The sequence below is a fragment of the Trachurus japonicus genome, chromosome 21, assembly GCF_045865225.1.
Source record: "Trachurus japonicus isolate A0001 chromosome 21, Traja_1.0".
NCBI lineage: Eukaryota > Metazoa > Chordata > Actinopteri > Carangiformes > Carangidae > Trachurus > Trachurus japonicus.
In genome coordinates this window covers 31,516,873-31,535,321 of record NC_140927.1, presented here as the reverse complement: position 1 = coordinate 31,535,321, position 18,449 = coordinate 31,516,873, and the positions used below count along the sequence as shown (strand labels likewise).

The window sequence follows — 18,449 nt, the reverse complement described above, 5'->3', positions numbered from 1 at the left end:
TGTATTCAGAAACTGAGCCTTAAAACCAGCCGTCAGGACTTCCTGTCACTTTGTGATGTCACAACAAAGCCCCGCCCCCTCAGCACCTGGACCCACCATCCATCCAACACTTTGTTGCAGGATTTTGGTTTCTCTGAGTGTTTTATTCTGATATCTGATCAACTTTTATTAACCCTGAGAGAGAGTGGAGATGTAAAACAACACTGAGATGGTTTTAAATATATCTTTTTATGGATCGTAAATGCTCAAATATATGGGATCTTTAACTAAAAGTATCTATACTGCAAACAGCTGAACATGCAGCCTCATTAAAACCCGACCCGTGCGACTGTACTGAATCAGAAATGAGGAGAGGAGCCACGTGTAAGTAAAAGAACAATATTTCATCCTTTAATATCGTCTCTGGCAGGCATTAGCTGTATTAAATACACATATTGCTTTCCAGTTTTGTTTCCAAGTGGATTAAGTTTTCAGTTCACATTTAAACATGTAACCAACTTTTTAACTCCAGTCGACGGGCGTCATGACGACCTGAATCTGACCGTCCTGTTAATACCAAGGCAAATAGATTTTGGAACAATTATTATTATTATTATTATCATTATTATTATAATATTTACACAAGATACAAAAATATATTTCACCAAAAAAAAGAAACAGAAAAATGTACAATAAGAAGCTCTATAAAATTACAAATATATTTCTATTATAAAAAGCCATTTTCTTAATCTTTTCTTAAATACTCTTCCAGCTCAAGTTTTTGCACTGCAAAAACTCAAAATCTTTCCAAGAATATTTGTCTTATTTCTTGTCAAAATGTCTCAATTTTAGTCAAAACTAATCTCTTTCCACTTAAAATGAGACTCATCACCTAAGAATTAACCTGTTTTTAGATATTTTTTACTTGTTTCAAACTAATTTTCAATTGAAATACAGTAAGTAGAAAAATCTGCCAGTGAAAGTAAGTTTTATGTGCTTGTAATAAGAAAGAAAAACTTGCTCCACTATCAGATTTTTCTACTTATTTCAACTGAAAATCTGCTTGAAAAAAGTAAAAAGTGTCTAAAAACAAGCTGCTTTTTAATGTGATGAGTCTCATTTTAAGTAGAATGAGATTTGTTTTGACTAGAAATGACATTTTGACTAGAAATAAGACAAATATTCTTGGTAAGATTTTGAGTTTTTGCAGTGTGGATGAGGGAGTTGGAGTCTGGGGGGGGGGATAAATGTTCCAGTGACTCTTTCTTTTTCTTTGTAGTAAATATTCCATGTTGTCATCCGTGGAAGCCTGTGACCTCGTTCGTGGCTGCTGCTGCTGCTGCTGCTGCTGCTGTGGAGTTTATTCTTGTCCCGATGCTAATTTTGACCTTTCTTGTCGCTGTCCGTAGGCTGCATGCAGCCGCTGGAAGCTGGCTAGACCCGACGTCGCTTGGCAGTCGCGGTGCCATCCAGCTGCATCCTGTTGGCTGCTTTTCAATGTGAGGAGGCAGGTGCATCCCTCTCTCCCTCCCTCTCTCCCTCGTTCCCTCGTTCCCTCTCTCATGGCTTCGCTCCCGGTCGACTGCGAGCCTCGGTGTCACATGCCTGAGGAGAGACAGAGACACAGACAGACCTGATTAGACCAGGACTCCCAGGTCACGGCTTCTATTTCTACTCCACAGACTGATCATCGTAAACACTGTTGGTGGCGGCGGCGGCAGTGGTGGTCCTAATAAACATTCTGCATGGCTAGGGTTGCAAAATTCCATGGGAATTAACGGGATAGTTCACCCAAAATTGAAATTTCTAACTCATTATCTCCTCCCCCTCATGTGGACTAAGGGCTGGGAGAAGTTTCAGAGTCCTCCGTGGCTTCTCTGAGTTACAGGGGGTCTCGGCGTAGCAGTGCATGTCCATTATTATAACGGTTCCAAATGGATACCAACTGTCTTGGTAACAAAAAGACACACCAAAAAACATCCAAATACCTCCATGCTGCTCGTATGTAATATTTCAAGCTTGAAATATAGACTTATTTAATATTTTTCAGGACAATTTCACATTTCGGGGCTTCAATACAAGACGGACATTACATACGAGCAGCATGGAGGTATTTGGATGTTTTTTGTTTTGGGGAAATCCCTTCTTCAACGTTCATGTCATTATAAAATATTTAAATTTGGAGTGCCGTACTGTACTGTATGGACTTTGGTTTGAGGATCCAGCACCAATTTATATTTTTGGAGGTCAAGCGTGTTGTTTTTGGGATGTAGAAGGATAATTAATCGACTGTAAACATCTTAATTAGGTAATTGTTTGCACTAAAACAAAGGGAAAGGCTTAGAGTACTTGTTATTTATAGGTTATTATTTTATTATTTTACCCGTCTGGCCCAATTGAATGAGCCGCCTGAACTAAAATGAGTTTACACCGCAAAAACTCCAAATCTTTCCAAGAATATTTGTCTTATTTCTTGTCCACTTAAGATAAGACTCATTACCTAAAAATGAACTTGTTTTTAGATCATTTTCACTTGTTTCAAACTAATTTTCACTTAAAATAAGTAGAAAAATCTGCCAGTGAAAGGAAGTTCTTTGTGCTTGTAATAAGAAAGAAAAACTTGTTCCACTATCAGATTTTTCTACTTATTTCAAGTGAAAATCTCCTTGAAAGAAGTAAAAAGTGTCTAAAAATAAGCTACTTTTATGTGATGAGTCTTATTTTAAGTATAATGAGATTTGTTTTGACTAGAAATGAGACATTTTGACTAGAAATTAGACAAATATTTTTGGTAAGATTTTGAGTTTTTGCAGTGTAACACCTCTGCACTTAGACCCTCACAACATGGAAATAAGGAAAATGCCTCGACTCCCACTTTCTTTCTTTCTTTCTTTCTTTCTTTCTTTCTTTCTTTCTTTCTTTCTTTCTTTCTTTCTTTCTTTCTTTCTTTCTTTCTGTCTGTCTCATTCCATTCCTGACATTTACAGTGTGACTTCAGTTTCAGCTCCGGTTTGCACCAGCGCACATTCCTGCTGCTGCTCCGATGCAAGTTCCAACACTCACGCCGGGCCCCGTAGTTAAAAAAGAAAGAAAGAAAGAGAGAAAGAAAGAGGCTCCGACACAGATTAGCCGTGGATGTCTATTACCCATGATGCTCTGTGGGCTGCTCAGGTTACACTACACTCATGTATGTGCTATATATATGTAGAGAGAGAGAGAATAGGATGGGACAGAGCTGTGTGCTGTGCTGTGCTGTGCTGTGGTGTGTGCTAATTGACAGTGTTGCAAGCAGCACTTAGGTTTTTCTTTTTAAAGCTGACTGAGTGACAGAGAGTGAAAACCGATCCTGTCTCTCCACTCAGGCCTCGTGGTCCTCGGCTCCTCTACACTTCCTGACACGTCGTCAGCATCATTGTGTCTCTCCATAATCCCTATAGTCGTAGCAGCAGGTTCATTATTACCTTTAATTATCGGTGCATGTTGTTTTGAGATCGGCGGAGCAGAGACGTGAGCTGCTCAGTGAACACACACTGCAAAAACTCAAAATCTTTCCAAGAATATTTGTCTTATTTCTTGTCAAAATGTCTAATTTCTAGTCAAAACTAATCTCTTTTCACTTAAAATAAGACTCATCACCTAAAAATGAACTTGTTTTTAGATCATTTTCACTTGTTTCAAACTAATTTTCACTTGAAATAAGTCAAAAGTGTCTAAAAACAAGCTACTTTTTAATGTGATGAGTCTTATTTTAAGTATAATGAAATTTGTTTTGACAAGAAATTACATTTTGACTAGAAATTAGACAAATATTCTTGGTAAGATTTTGAGTTTTTACAGTGGCACAATGGAGGTGAACGGTACAGGTCAACCTGTCCCTCATCAAACTCATCAAATACACAATCCAACAACTCCACAACGCTCTGGTGGACAAGTTGTGAGCTGCACATTCACCACGCTATGAGATAATAACACAACGTTACCAGACAGAGTTGTTTTAGAGGGAAATACAGAGACTGTTGATGAAAAACTGTCCCTGAAGGCAACGCGCATCAGTGGTTTTGCATGAATTTCCCTCTACAACAACTCTGTCTGGTAACGTTGTGTTATTATCTCATAGCGTGGTGAATGTGCAGCTCACAACTTGTCCACCAGAGCGTTGTGGAGTTGTTGGATTGTGTATTTGATGAGTTTGATGAGGGAAACCAAGAAATCCCATAATGCCGTAGCGTAGCGTAGCTCTGAGCAGCTCACAGCTCTGCACCGCCGTTCTCAAAACAACATGCACCGATAATTAAAGGTGATAATGAACCTACTGCTACTACTGACTATAGGGGTTATGGCGATAGACGAATTTGCCAAAATGCTGAACTATCCCTTTAAAAGGGACTAGACTAGATGCTAATCCAGAGTAACGGGCGCTGACAGCTGAGCTCACATTAACACTCACTCTCTAACGTCTTGTCAAGGTCGGCGATGAAGTCCTCCAGCTCTTTGGTGTCGCCCAGCTTGGCTGCAGAGAGAGAGGGAGAGAGAGAAAGAGAGAGAGAGACAGAGAGAGAGAAAGAGAGAGAGTAAGACTTTGTGTTGCAGCTGTAATCACAGGTTGGACAACACACAGGAAGTTCTGGTTCTGGTTCTATTGTCTCACCACTTTGACCCATTTGTCTCATTAGCACTGAGCTACACTACAGTCAGAATGGTGTGCACTGCAAAAACTCAAACTTTTACCAAGAATATTTGTCTTATTTCTAGTCAAAACTAATCTCATTATACCTAAAATATGTATATTTATAGTATACATACAAGTTGTACATAAAAAAGTAGCTTGTTTTTAGACACTTTTTACTTCTTTCAAGCATATTTTCACTTGAAATAAGTAGAAAAATCTGATAGTGGAGCAAGTTTTTCTTTCTTATTACAAACACAAGAAACTTCCTTTCACTGGCAGATTTTTCTACTTATTTTAAATGAAAATTAGTCTGAAACAAGTGAAAATGATCTAAAAATAAGTAGATATTTAGGTGATGAGTCTCATTTAGTTAAGTGGAAAGAGATTAGTTTTGACTAGAAATGAGACATTTTGACAAGAAATAAGACTCTTGGAGTTTTTGTAGTGTAGTGTGTAAAGTCAAAGATACTCTATTTACCAAGATACTCCATGAGCGGCTGCTCCAATGATAGAAATGGTTACACTTCCTGTCTCTCTAAATGGGCGTGGCCACTTGTTTCAAACAAATTTTCACTTGAAATAAGTAGAAAAATCTGCCAGTGAAAGCAAGTTTCTTGTGCTTGTAATAAGAAAGAAAAACTTGCTCCACTATCAGATTTTTCTACTTATTTCAAGTGAAAATAGACTACTTTTTTTTATGTATAACTTGTATGTATACTATAAATATACATATTTTAGGTATAATGAGATTTGTTTTATAATGAGGTTTTTTGTGCTTGTAATAAGAAAGAAAAACTTTATCCACTATCAGATTTTTCTACTTATTTCAAGTGGAAAATCTGCTTGAAACAAGTAAAAAGTGTCTAAAAACAAGCTACTTTTTATGTGATGAGTCTTATTTTAACTAGAATGAGATTAGTTTTGACTAGAAATGACATTTTGACTAGAAATAAGACAAATATTCTTGGTAAGATGTTTGAGTTTTTGCAGTGTACACTCAAAGCTGCTGCTATAGTCTCCTAAAAAGACCCACGTGACGTCATACAGGAAGCTAGCTGACTCGTCATGGAAGGAGGTCTGGGTTTATAATATTATAAATATTGGCACTCACGTTTTGGTGACATCATCAGAGGGGGGGGCGAGGCGGGGGAGGTGGGGGAGAAGACGGTGGGGGAGTTGAGCCGCTCGTCGCTGAAGCTGAAGCTGTTTCTGTTGAGAGAGTCGCCACCTGTCAGACAGAGAGAGAGAGGATAACACACACTAATTAGATTAGGAGGGAATGCTCACTTTTCCATGCACACACACACACACACACACACACAAACACACACACACACACACACACACACACACACACACACACACAGACACACACACACACACACACACACAGACACAGACACACACACACACACACACTGGTGCACATGAATGCGATGTGTGTCAGTGGAGCAGATTCAGTGTGTAATCACTGCATTCTCCTGTAATGACACCTTTTCCTCCATCACACACACACACACACACACGCACACACACACACACAACGGCTGCATCACAGAGAAGATTTATCCGTGATGCGTTCAGGGTCTCTCCACACACCGATCGTTATGGAGATCTCAGATGATAATTACAGTCACCATAAACCACCATAAAACTTATTTTCCTGCACGATTTAATTAGATTTGTTTGGATTCTTTTTTATCATTTAAAGGGATAGTTCAGCATTTTGGCAAATTGGCCCCATTGCCATAACCCCTATAGTCATAGCAGTAGGTTCGTTACCTTTAATTGTCGGTGCAAGCTATTTTTAGAATGGCGGAGCAGAGCCGTGAGCTGCTCAGAGCTACACTACGGAGGCTCATTATGGGATTTCTTTTGGGAGTTTCCCTCATCAAACTCATCAAATACACAATCCAACAACTCCACAACGCTCTGGTGGACAAGTTGTGAGCTGCACATTCACCACGCTATGAGATAATAACACAACGTTACCACACAGAGTTGTTTTAGAGGGAAATGCAGAGACTGATGATGAAAAACTGTCCCTGAAGGCAACGCGCATCAGTGGTTTTGCATGAATTTCCCTCTAAAACAACTCTGTCTGGTAACGTTGTGTTATTATCTCATAGCGTGGTGAATGTGCAGCTCACAACTTGTCCACCAGAGCGTTGTGGAGTTGTTGGATTGTGTATTTGATGAGTTTGATGAGGGAAACTCCCAAAAGAGATCCCATAATGAGCCTCCTCTGTAGCGTAGCTCTGAGCAGCTCGCGGCTCTGCTCAAGCGCAAAAAACTTGCTTTCACTGGCAGATATTTTTACTTATTTCAAGTGAAAATTAGTTTGAAACAAGTGAAAATGATCTAAAAACAAGTTAATTTTTAGGTGATGAGTCTTATTTAAAGTGGAAAGAGATTAGTTTTGACTAGAAATGAGACATTTTGACAAGAAAGAAGACAAATATTCTTGGAAAGATTTTGAGTTTTTGCAGTGTCCCATGAGCCTCCGTAGCGTAGCTCTGAGCAGCTCACGGCTCTGCTCCGCCGTTCTAAAAACAGCTTGCACCGACAATTAAAGGTAACGAACCTACTGCTATGACTATAGGGGTTATGGCAATGGGCCAATTTGCAGAAAATGTTGATTGATTGAACTATCCCTTTAAGCAGCAGCCCGATCCTCTCAACAGCGTCTCAGATGTCGACCACTTCACCAGCTCTCCACCACTCAGCACTGAACACACAGGGTGAGACAGAAGACGCCACACACACACTGAGTTTGACTTGAAACTGTCTCATTTCTCTTCCTCTGTCATCAGCTCCCTCCCTCCTTCTCTCCCTCCTTCTCTCTCTCTGTTTCCTCTCCCTTTGTTTCACTCATTCATCAGCGTCCGTCCATCCATCCATCAGGCTGCAGCACAATAGGTCGACAGGCCTCTTGTTCCCGCCAGCGCCATGGAGAGGACGCCGCCCGGGCAGGAATCTCATCCTCTCTCCGCCTCGTTAGGACGGAGCGTTATAACAGGACGCAGAAGACGCAGCACCTTTACCCACACACACACACACTCTGTCCACATGTTTTAAAGGGATAGTTCACCCAAAATTGAAATTTCTAACTCATTATCTCCTCCCCCTCATGTGGACTAAGGGCTGGGAGAAGTTTCAGAGTCCTCCGTGGCTTCTCTGAGTTACAGGGGGTCTCGGCGTAGCAGTGCATGTCCATATGACGGTTGCAAATGGATACCAACTGTCTTCGTAACAAAAAGACACACCAAAAAACATCCAAATACCTCCATGCTGCTCGTATGTAATGTCCGTCTTGTATTGAAGCCCCAAAATGCAAAATTGTCCCGAAAAAAATGAAATAAGTCTATGTTTCAAGCTTGTTTTGTAGCAGAAGCTTCTCGAAGCTCCTCTTCCCGGTTCGTCAAATTTGGACGAACTGGGAAGAGGACAGTAGGGCTGACCCAAAAAAATCGACGTTCGTTGCCATGGAAAATCGATCATGAAGTCCGTGATCGATTGTTTTTTTTCTCCTTCCTTTTTCCTTTTTGACACCGGTTCTCATCAGCACTTGTTACATTACAATGAATAGACTACTTGGCATCCTGGAAACCTGCCTGATTTTGGAGATATGCAGTGTTTGTTTGCCATTACTTTCATTATTTCCACTACGAACATACTTTTTTTTTTCAGGACACTTTCGCATTTCGGGGCTTCAATACAAGACGGACATTACATACGAGCAGCATGGAGTTATTTGGATGTTTTTTGGTGTGTCTTTTTGTTACAAAGACAGTTGGTATCCATTTGCAACCGTTATATGGACATGCACTGCTACGCCGAGACCCCCTGTAACTCAGAGAAGCCACGGAGGACTCTGAAACTTCTCCCAGCCCTTAGTCAACATGAGGGGGAGGAGATACTGTAATGAGTGAAATTTCACTTATGGGTGAACTATCCCTGTAATATATAACAACTAAATGAGTCTGCATGCAGCTCTGTGTCTCTCCTCTGTCATCAGAAACATGTTTTCCCTCCTCTCTCTCTGCTGTGGGGTTTACGTAAGCTCCAGCAGCCTGAGGGGGGTTTGGGGGCGGGGCTATAGGGGTGGGGGTGGGGGGTGTATGGTAGAGTAATAAGAGTTAACATCTGACAGTAAAACGTTTTAAGAGACGTAGCCACAATATGTTGGCTGCAGGTGAGCCAAGATGTGCAGCAGCAGCAGCAGCAGCAGCAGCTCAATCTGAGCAGCAGATCTCTGGACCGCCATCAAGGATCTCTCTCTGTCTCTCTGGCGCGCTCGCTCTTTATCTCTCTGGGTGATTGCGTGTCTGTGCGTGAGCGTGAGCCGCATTGCCTCGCATGTGCAACAGTTAACCAGCTACTGATGCTACGTGATAAGATACAGAGCAGCTTCTGAAAAAGAAAAGTGGAGGGAAAGTCCTACAACTACACTGCAAAAACTCAAAATCTTACCAAGAATATTTGTCTTATTTCTACTCAAAACTAATCTCATTCTACTTAAAATAAGACTCATCACATAAAAAGCAGCTTGTTTTTAGACACTTTTTACTTCTTTCAAGCATTTTTTTTACTTGAAATAAGTAGAAAAAATTGATAGTGGAGCAAGTTTTTCTTTCTTATTACAAGCACAAAAAACCTGCTTTCACTGGCAGATTTTTCTACTTATTTCAAGTGAAAATTAGTTTGAAACAAGTGAAAACTATCTAAAAACAAGTTCATTTTTAGTCGATGAGTCTTATTTAAAGTGGAAAGAGATTAGTTTTGACTACAAGTGAGACATTTTGACAAGAAATAAGACAAATATTCTTGGAAAGATTTTGAGTTTTTGCAGTGTAGCCTACTTCTACAGAACCAGGGGCTGGATTCACCAATATGTTCTTACAGTAAGAAAGAAATGTCTCAATAAGAAAGTTAAGAAGTTTGTAAGAAAGAACTGAATTTCTTATTTTTCCTACTTACTGTAAGAACTTCTTAAAATACGTCACTGCATTGCACTTGCCAATGCCAATAAGCAACATATAGGCCTAGTTTGTGTCTTAATCGTCGCTCACTCACTAACCATGAAGGATAAACAGAGATGCAGAAACTTTTCAAGGCAGGAGCTTGAGGTTATGGTGGATGAAATTACTAATGTATGAACAAAAATACTACTGGGGAAAATTAATAGCCAAAGTGGCTGAAGCTGTGTTGGCGGTGGGAGGGACAGTTAACTCACATGCTAACTAACAGTTAACAGGCTCTTTGTGTAATTAATTACAAAATATATTTACATGACCTTCTAGTCTCAACTTGTCTAAAATGTGTTCAAAAAGGTGATATTAGAGGTTTACCTATCCACCGTAGGAATTTTAAGACAGGTAGAGGTTGTCTTAAAGTTAAGAAAAAAGAAAAAAGAACAAATTTGAGAACTAAATACCATTTATTCTTAAGAAGAAACTTAAGAAGAAAGTTGGGAAAATACTTTAGCCTATAACTTCTTTGGAGAATATGACATCTCTTTTTTTCTTCTTAAGACTGAAGTTAAGGGGAAAAATGACACTTAAGAAGATTTTTTTTTTTTCCATATATCGATGCCTCCTCCTCTACTATCCCATAATAGATCCACACACACATTCACCATCACACACACACACACACACACACACACACACACACACACACACACACACACACACACACACTCTGCTGCTGCTTACTCTCTGTGTCGCTGATGCCGCTGTCGCTGACGCTCGCGCTGCTCCTCCTCTTCATCGTCTTCAGGTGTTCGTCGTACCGGAAGTGACGCTTCTCCACCGGCGACGTGAAGTCTTCGATCACCGCGTCGAACTCGCACAGGACGTCGGTCAGGTCCTCTTCGTCCGCGAACTTCGCTGCAACGACGAGCGAAACAGTAAAATATAGCCTATATTAATATATATTGAACACAATATAAACGTGATTCATAACGCCATTAAATGCATAATCATAATAAACAGATAGATAGATAGATAGATAGATAGATAGATAGATAGATAGATAGATAGATAGATAGATAGATAGATAGATAGATAGATAGATAGATAGATAGATAGATGGAAATTCAGTTTCTCAGCTGCACAATAAACATCATTCAACAGCAAGACATAGCCTAAAATAGTAAAAATGAGTAGCTATAGGCCTACATATAGATCATATTTCCTATTAAAATATTAAAATATAGTTTTTTAACTTTTAAACTATGCTGACATTTATGAAAAGGTTTGATTATTAATTAAAAGAGGGTTAGATGATGATGATGAGCTCTTACCTTGAGCTTTAAGCTGTGGAGACTTCATGATTCCAGGAGCCAGGTTGAGATGATGAGATGAAAATGTTTTTTCCTTTTTTTTCCTTTCTTTTTTCTTATTATTTTTCTTGTTTGTCTCTCTGTAGATCCAGAGTGAGTTTTAGTCCTGTCGGTGTGTAAAGTCCTGCTCTGTCCCACTCTCCTCCAGCTCCTGAACTAAACCCTGCAGCCGAACACTCCCGCTTTTAACCAGCGCTGCTCAGAGTGGGCGGGGACGGCGCGAGACCGCAGCTGGGAGGGGTCAGTGTGTGTGTGCGTGTGTGTGTGTGTGTGTGTGTGTGTCTCTGTGTGTGTATGTTCTATATATATGTGTTTGTGTGTGTGAGTCAGTGCAGTGGCCAATAAAAGTTTTCCCGGTTGAAGTTACACTCCTCTGACGTCTCGCTCATAAAAGTGTGTTTGTAAACAAGCCGGGCGGAGTGTGTGTGTGTGTGTGTGTGTGTGTGTGTGTGTGTGTGTGTGTGTGTGTGTGTGTGTGTGTGTGTGTGTATTTCTGATAATGACCCATGTCACCGGGCAGATCATGACAGACCTCATTTATAAAGACATGACTGTATCTCACTGACACGCTGTCGGAAACACTATGATAGATATGATATTAATATGATCCTATAGATGATGTGTATATTTATAACTTAGAGATGGACAGAGTACTCGACCCCAGTAGGCTACTTGAGTAAGAGTACAAATACTACTGGTCAAAATTTACTCCGTTACAAGTAAAAGTAGCTAAGTCGACATGTTACTCCAGTAAGAGTAAAAAAGTACTTGCTTTTAAAGGTGCTTAACTATCCAAAAGTAGGCTACATGCTTTTAAATTTACTTTAAGTAAAAGTAAGAGTAAGAGTAAATTTCTTATTTTTCACATCAATGAATGACTCTAATTGTTTCTAAATGAATGTAAGGAGCTTTTAACTCTTGTTTCTGATAATGAACTCTTTGAAAGCAGCTGCACTGATGTGCTGCTTTTAGGGGTTAGGGTTTCCTTCTCTGACAAACACAGCTTGTGTCCAATAGGATTTTAGAAAAAGACCTGAAAGTAACCAGTACTTTTCAGCCTTCCTAGCAATTAACTCGAGTAAAAGTAAAAATATTTGTCTTGGAAATGTATTCAAGTAAGAGTAATGAGTACCAAAGAAATCTAATACGCAAGTAAAGTACAAATCCTCTGGATATGTAGCTACTTAAGTACAGTACTCAAGTAAATTTACTCTGTTACTGTCCACCACTTACTGTATATGGAGTCATAGGCCTACTTTACAGAAATCCACCTCAGCTTTCATTAAAATGTGATTTTGACTCATTTATTAACAGGCTACTTAGTTTATTCACTTACTTTTTTGGAACTATTCAAGTTTTAAATGATATTTTATTCATTTTATCATCAGTTCTAGTGTTGTTTCGTTTTATCTTCTAAGATCAGTTATACTCAGTCATGGTTGAGGCTCTTTGACCTGTGGCCACACAAATAACCTTTGATTTAGTGGTTGATTGATTATGTGACGTCATCTTCAGCACATTTTAGAAGCACATTTTCAGTATGGTAAGGTTTATTTCCAAATGAATAGGAATTAATGATGTGGAATACAAAACATTTCAGCATCTGGTTTGGAAGGATTTACACACAAACCTTTATTCCATCAGTCTCATGTGAAACTGAAAGTAGCTCATCTTATTTCCCATGAGGCCTCTGGACTTCACATCGCCAGGCTGCACTGAGCCGATATATTCAGATAATTTAGGATTTAAAAAGCTAATTTATATAATATTATATAATATTTTAAGTTAAGTGTCACATTGTCTTTGTGCTGAGATCCTGGCTGTGTGGTGTTATCAGGCTGCTGCTGCTGCTGCTGGTGGAGATGAGAGTGAGGTTTAGTCTGAAGGTTAGGCTGCAGCGACACCTGGTGGTGAAACCTCACAGCTGCAGCAGGTGTTTCTGTTTGCGTGGATGGATGGTTTGAGCACTTTTTTTAATTTATTTTTATATTTTTTTTACCTTCAACTTTACACTTTCAACCAACAATCATCATCTTCATCAGTGGGCGGAGTTTAATTTGGAGTCACACTGCAAAAACTCAATGTCTTACCAAGAATATTTGTCTTATTTCTAGTCAAAATGTAATTTCTAGTCAAAACAAATCCCATTATATTTACACATATACATACATAGTTATACATAAAGAGCAGCTTGTTTTTAGACACTTTTGACTTATTTCAAGTCTATTTTCATTTGAAATAAGTAGAAAAATCTGATAGTGGAGCAAGTTTTTCTTTCTTATTACAAGCACAAAAAAAAGAAAAAAGCTTTCACTGGCAGATTTTTCTACTTATTTCAAGTGAAAATTAGTTTGAAACAAGTGAAAATGATCTAAAAACAAGTTAATTTTTAGGTGATGAGTCTTATTTTAAGTGGAAAGAGATTAGTTTTGACTGGAATTGAGACATTTTGACAAGAAATAAGACAAATATTCTTGGAAAGATGTTGAGTTTTTGCAGTGCAGTTTGACCTTCATCTGCTGATGGAGACGTTGATACAATGGAAAAATGTCAACGCATGTCATTGCATATTTCTCCTAAAGCAGTGGATTAAGGCTCACCCCACTGTCCAAACGGACTTCTTTCCATTACGTTCACTGACCTGTCATTTGTTTTTCCTCCATTATTCCCCACGGTCAAATCACAACACTGTAAAAACTGCAAAATCTTTCCAAGAATATTTGTCTTATTTCTTGTCAAAATGTCTCATTTCTAGTCAAAACTAATTTCTTTTCACTTAGAATAAGACTCATCACCTAAAAAATTAACTTGTTTTTCGATAATTTTCACTTGTTTCAAACAAATTTTCACTTGAAATTTAAGTAGAAAAAAAGTTTCTGTGCTTGTAATAAGGAAGAAAAACTTGCTCCACTATCAGATTTTTCTACTTATTTCAAATGAAAATATGCTTGAAATAAGTAAAACGTGTCTAAAAACAAGCACATTTTTATGTGACAAGTCTTATTTTGAGTATAATTTGATTTGTTTTGACTAGAAATGACATTTTGACTAGAAATAAGACAAATATTGTTGGTAATATTTGAGTTTTTGCAGTGAAACAGCTGGTTCTCCCCACTGCCCCCCCTTCCACAGCCACTTAATGTCCAATAAAGCAATTTGTGAGTTAATCTGTCCCCACAGATGAGCGGGGTATCATGCAGCAGGACATGATGCCACGCTGAGACTTTCACACCTCCAGCGCCGCGTTTAACACGAGCAGCAAATGGATAAACACGCCATGTGTTTGCAGCTGCACGTGTCCGTTGACTCTGGAGGCCGAGGTGCTGCTTAACGACGGGAAGAAGAGCCCCGTGCTAAAAGTGACACCTTCAAGACCCCATGAGAAGATATCAGTGTTCACATACTCATACCTGGGATACCAGCACTGTGTATGTGGCAAACAACAACATCCTTCCAGCCTCTCATTCATTCAATGTTATGGCAAGTTGGCCCCATTGCTATAATCCCTACAGTCATAGCAGTAGGTTTGTTACCTTTAATTGTTGGTGCAAGCTATTTTTAGAACGGCGGAGCAGAGCCGTGAGCTGCTCAGAGCTACGCTACGGAGGGTCATGGGATTTCTTGGTTTCCCTCATCAAACTCATCAAATACACAATCCAACAACTCCACAACGCTCTGGTGGACAAGTTGTGAGCTGCACATTCACCACGCTATGAGATAATAACACAACGTTACCAGACAGAGTTGTTTTAGAGGGAAATGCAGAGACTGCTTGATGAAAAACTGTCCCTGAAGGCAACGCGCATCAGCGGTTTTGCATGAATTTCCCTCTAAAACAACTCTGTGTGGTAACGTTGTGTTATTATCTCATAGCGTGGTGAATGTGCAGCTCACAACTTGTCCACCAGAGCGTTGTGGAGTTGTTGGATTGTGTATTTGATGAGTTTGATGATGAGGGAAACCAAGAAATCCCATAATGAGCCTCCGTAGCGTAGCTCTGAGCAGCTCACGGCTCTGCTCTGCCGTTCTAAAAATAGCTTGCACCGACAATTAAATGTAACGAACCTACTGCTATGACTATAGGGATTACTGTATGGCAATGGGCCAATTTGCCAAAATGTTGAACTATCCCTTTAAGTCATTAACATGCTCACACACCACTGAATATATAAGAATAGTAATCACATTTATTTTTAAAATAAATTACATGGTGTCTACTTTACATATTTACATTCATTTCTATATATTTCTGAGGAATAAAATACAATATATTAGGTTAAACATACACAAAACTATTGACAAAAACCTAACGATCACTCAGACCTGCTGCATTAATGATGAGTTTTATCACACTTTTCTAAACAGGGCTCACAAACCAGTCCCTTATTGGTGTATAAGATTTGTATATGGACTAATACATAGCATAATTTACAATGCTTCTTTGTCGTTGGGCCTTTAAACTGCTTTAAAAACACAGAAAATAATTATATAATACCAAATTTTGCACAGAATTCATTTGTTTAAGCCTGAATTATTATTTTTTTTGCATCCTGCTTGGTTTAAATCTGTAATTTCTCAGCAGCAGGAACTCAGATTAATGCAGCAGTTGAGTTTCACAGGTTATATGATGAGTTTAACAAATGTACGTGTGTGTTTTCCCGGGCCTGCAGACGGTTTAATATATTTTACGTGTGTGTTTATTGACGTGTGCCGACATCTATCACTCGAAGTCGCAGCCCAGCAGCTCTATCCTCATGGTGATGGAGCTCTCCCAGCTTCTGGGGACGATGCGGATGAAGCGCGAGAAGATGGGAGGGAAGATGTAGTTCTTCACATGGTCGTTGTTGTTTGTGTTTCCAGTGAACGTCTGGATTTAAATGAGAAAGAGAGGAGAAGGAGAAGGAGAAGGAGACATTGTTTAGAGTCCGTTGTCCTTCAGAGTCAAAGGCTGTATTCGAAACCGCCTACTATACTGCTAGTACGTACTGATTTGGCCAAAATGTAGTATGTAGTATGCAGTATGCGAACAAAAGCAAAATCTGCAGTATGCGAAAAGTTCCCGGATGTCGTACTGATTCGGAAAATATCTCCAGTATGCATCTGACCAGTCTACATTGTGTACTGTATCCCACAATGCAATGCTCCCCTGACGTCTAACCAACCAGAGCGTAACCAAAGACGGTAGTGTAGCCGTGTACCGTAACTATAGTTTAATAAAATAAAACTTAATGCAGACTGATCGGTTCATTGTAAAATATTTATTTATTGATGTAAATGTGGTGGTTTGTGTCCGTAGGCTCCAGAGCCCAGAGGCAGCGCTGCTCTTCTGTCCAATACACACAGGAAGCTTCACTTTTCATTCAAACAAACTAATGCGACTGCCACAATTGTTGGATTTCATCAATGAGACCAACATTTATCTCCTAAAAATAATTTAACCAGCCGGTGGTAAACCTCTAAAATCCTGCGGGTAAGTTAATTAGCGATGGTTTTCTCCCCCGGGATGACGGCGGAGGTTGGCCGGCCGAGCAGCTCTTCTGCAGAGCTTAACTTCTCCGGAAAACATCGGAGCAAACTTCTAAACAGCCGTCGTTTGGATAAACTGGCCGTATATTTGGGATCTTAACAGTTACTTTCTCGCATGAAAAAATATTAAAACTTAATAAAGTTACGTAATAACAGCGTCAGAGCGGGAAATAAAACAGCTTTTCGCCTGTTTTACAGCTACCGCTACCGGTTGCCACGAAATGCATTCTGGGAAACTTGTCTACTGCATACTGCGGTGTGTCGGTCTGCTGAATCCCACATTCAGTATGAAGTATACAGAACATACACTGCAAAAACTCAAAATCTTACCAAGAATATTTATAGTCTTATTTCTAGGCAAAATGTCATTTCAAAACAAATCTCATTCTACTTAAAATAAGACTCATCACATTAAAAAGTAGCTTGTTTTTAGACACTTTTTACTTATTTCAATCATATTTTCACTTGAAATAAGTAGAAAAATCTGACAGTGGAGCAAGTTTTTCTTTCTTATTACAAGCACAAAAAACTTGCTTTCACTGGCAGATTTTTCTACTTATTTCAAGTGAAAATTAGTTTGAAACAAGTGAAATTATCTAAAAACAAGTTAATTTGTAGGTGATGAGTCTTATTTAAAGTGGAAAGAGATTAGTTTTGACTAGAAATGAGACATTTTGACAAGAAATAAGATAAATATTCTTCGAAAGATTTTGAGTTTTTGCAGTGTACTAACGCAGTATGTAGTAGGCAGTACGGTAGTATGTGGTTTCAAAAACAGCCAAAGAACTGTGTCATTTCACTGCAGAGTTTCTTCACCTTGACCATGAGGTCCTCGTCGTCTGAGTAGGGGATCCAGTGCATGCCGTTGTGGCTGTACAGCAGCGTGTAGGTGGTGACGTACATCTCTTTCCCCAGAGACTTGGCTCCCTGTGTTATGATACCTGTGATCTTCTTCACCTGGGGAAGCTCCACCTGCAGCCACTGGTTCATGTTATTGTACTGTGGAAAAGAGCAGTGGCGAAAGTACCATTAATGCAAGTAATGCCGTTGCATTAGGGCCCGTGGCCAAAAAAGGCCCGTGGCGAACTCTGGTAAAAATTACAGTAAATGAAACATTTCAAAAAATAAAATTATCAATTGGTGGTACTGTATTAACATCTTGGCTTTTACATCATTACTGTAATTCATTGATGTTATTCTGGATTATGGGGATTTGCTTTCAATATCTGGTCATTCAGTTTTTTATCCCCGCAAAAATAAAAAATATAAAGCCAAGGGAAGAGCCGCTAGCCTAGTACAGTCTGTGGCTGGAGCACACATTTATTTAGGAAAAGTGTAATTGATGCAGATTAAACTTGTAAATGAATGCTGCTCTCCATCCCAACCCTTCCCTTCTATCCTAACTCTTTTAAACAGTAACAACAGAACCATTTGATTATGTTATAGATTTTCCATCTTTGCTGAGCATCAGAATTGTTTGAAATTAATAGGCCTAAGAATAATAATTTAAAAAAGCCTGTCCCATATAGACACACTCTAACATACACTCTAACATAAGCCCTAACATCGGCCCCTGTTGTTATAGCAATAATTTCAATCATTTTGCATTGGGGCCCGTAGCAGACTACTTTCGCCACTGGAGAAGAGAGAACGTACAGTACACACACGAATCTTACTTTTCTAATCCACAGATTTGAATGCGTTCGTTTTGTCAGTTACTGCACACTGGCAGGGGTGTAGCACCAAATTCTGGGCCCTGCGCACTCGTAGTGTCAGTGGGCCCCTATCTCTATCCATGCCAGTGCACGAAGCGCAGAGTTGTTTTAGAGGTAAAGTTATAGACCGAATCTCCTTCTTGTTTACATTCTACTTCCGGGTAGAAAACCAGCACGTCATTTGAATGAGATCAGTAGTAACGAACGAGAGTTT

General features: G+C 39.3%; 2 protein-coding genes across 3 annotated transcripts in view; both read right to left on the bottom strand.

Annotated features, from left to right (window-relative positions):
- Positions 1 to 1,229: 1,229 nt before the first annotated feature.
- rgcc (regulator of cell cycle) lies at positions 1,230 to 11,261 on the bottom strand. 2 transcript variants are annotated; one of them, XM_085766095.1, is made up of 5 exons: positions 10,956 to 11,261; positions 10,366 to 10,539; positions 5,760 to 5,876; positions 4,427 to 4,489; positions 1,230 to 1,584 (listed from the first exon to the last, which is right to left on the bottom strand). In XM_085766095.1, the coding sequence occupies exons 1-5, from the start codon at positions 10,981 to 10,983 to the stop codon at positions 1,577 to 1,579; spliced, it is 390 nt and encodes a 129-aa protein (XP_085622221.1). In that variant the 5' UTR covers positions 10,984 to 11,261; the 3' UTR covers positions 1,230 to 1,576. The 2 variants fall into 2 exon arrangements, with proteins under 2 accessions (XP_085622221.1, XP_085622220.1); XM_085766094.1 differs by lacking the exon at positions 1,230 to 1,584 and having other exon boundaries at positions 4,416 to 4,489.
- A 4,228-nt stretch (positions 11,262 to 15,489) lies between these two features.
- LOC146965566 (coagulation factor V-like) overlaps positions 15,490 to 18,449 on the bottom strand; it is a 37,298-nt gene continuing 34,338 nt past the window's right edge. Inside the window, exons 24-25 of the mRNA XM_085765055.1 lie at positions 17,337 to 17,519; positions 15,490 to 15,861 (exon numbers count right to left, since the gene is read on the bottom strand). Of these exons, the coding sequence (XP_085621181.1) occupies positions 15,715 to 15,861; positions 17,337 to 17,519 (330 nt within the window). The 3' untranslated portion in view covers positions 15,490 to 15,714. The remainder of the gene's footprint in view (positions 15,862 to 17,336; positions 17,520 to 18,449) is intronic.

What these genes read in the sequence shown, in the direction of transcription:
- rgcc (XM_085766094.1), bottom strand. Translation starts at nt 10,983, where the DNA reads ATGAAGTCTCCACAGCTTAAAGCTCAAG. An exon ending in TCCACAGCTTAAAGCTCAAG is followed by an intron (nt 10,540 to 10,955) that starts GTAAGAGCTCAT and finishes TCGTCGTTGCAG; the next exon opens with CGAAGTTCGCGGACGAAGAG. An exon ending in CGGCATCAGCGACACAGAGA is followed by an intron (nt 5,877 to 10,365) that starts GTAAGCAGCAGC and finishes TCTGTCTGACAG; the next exon opens with GTGGCGACTCTCTCAACAGA.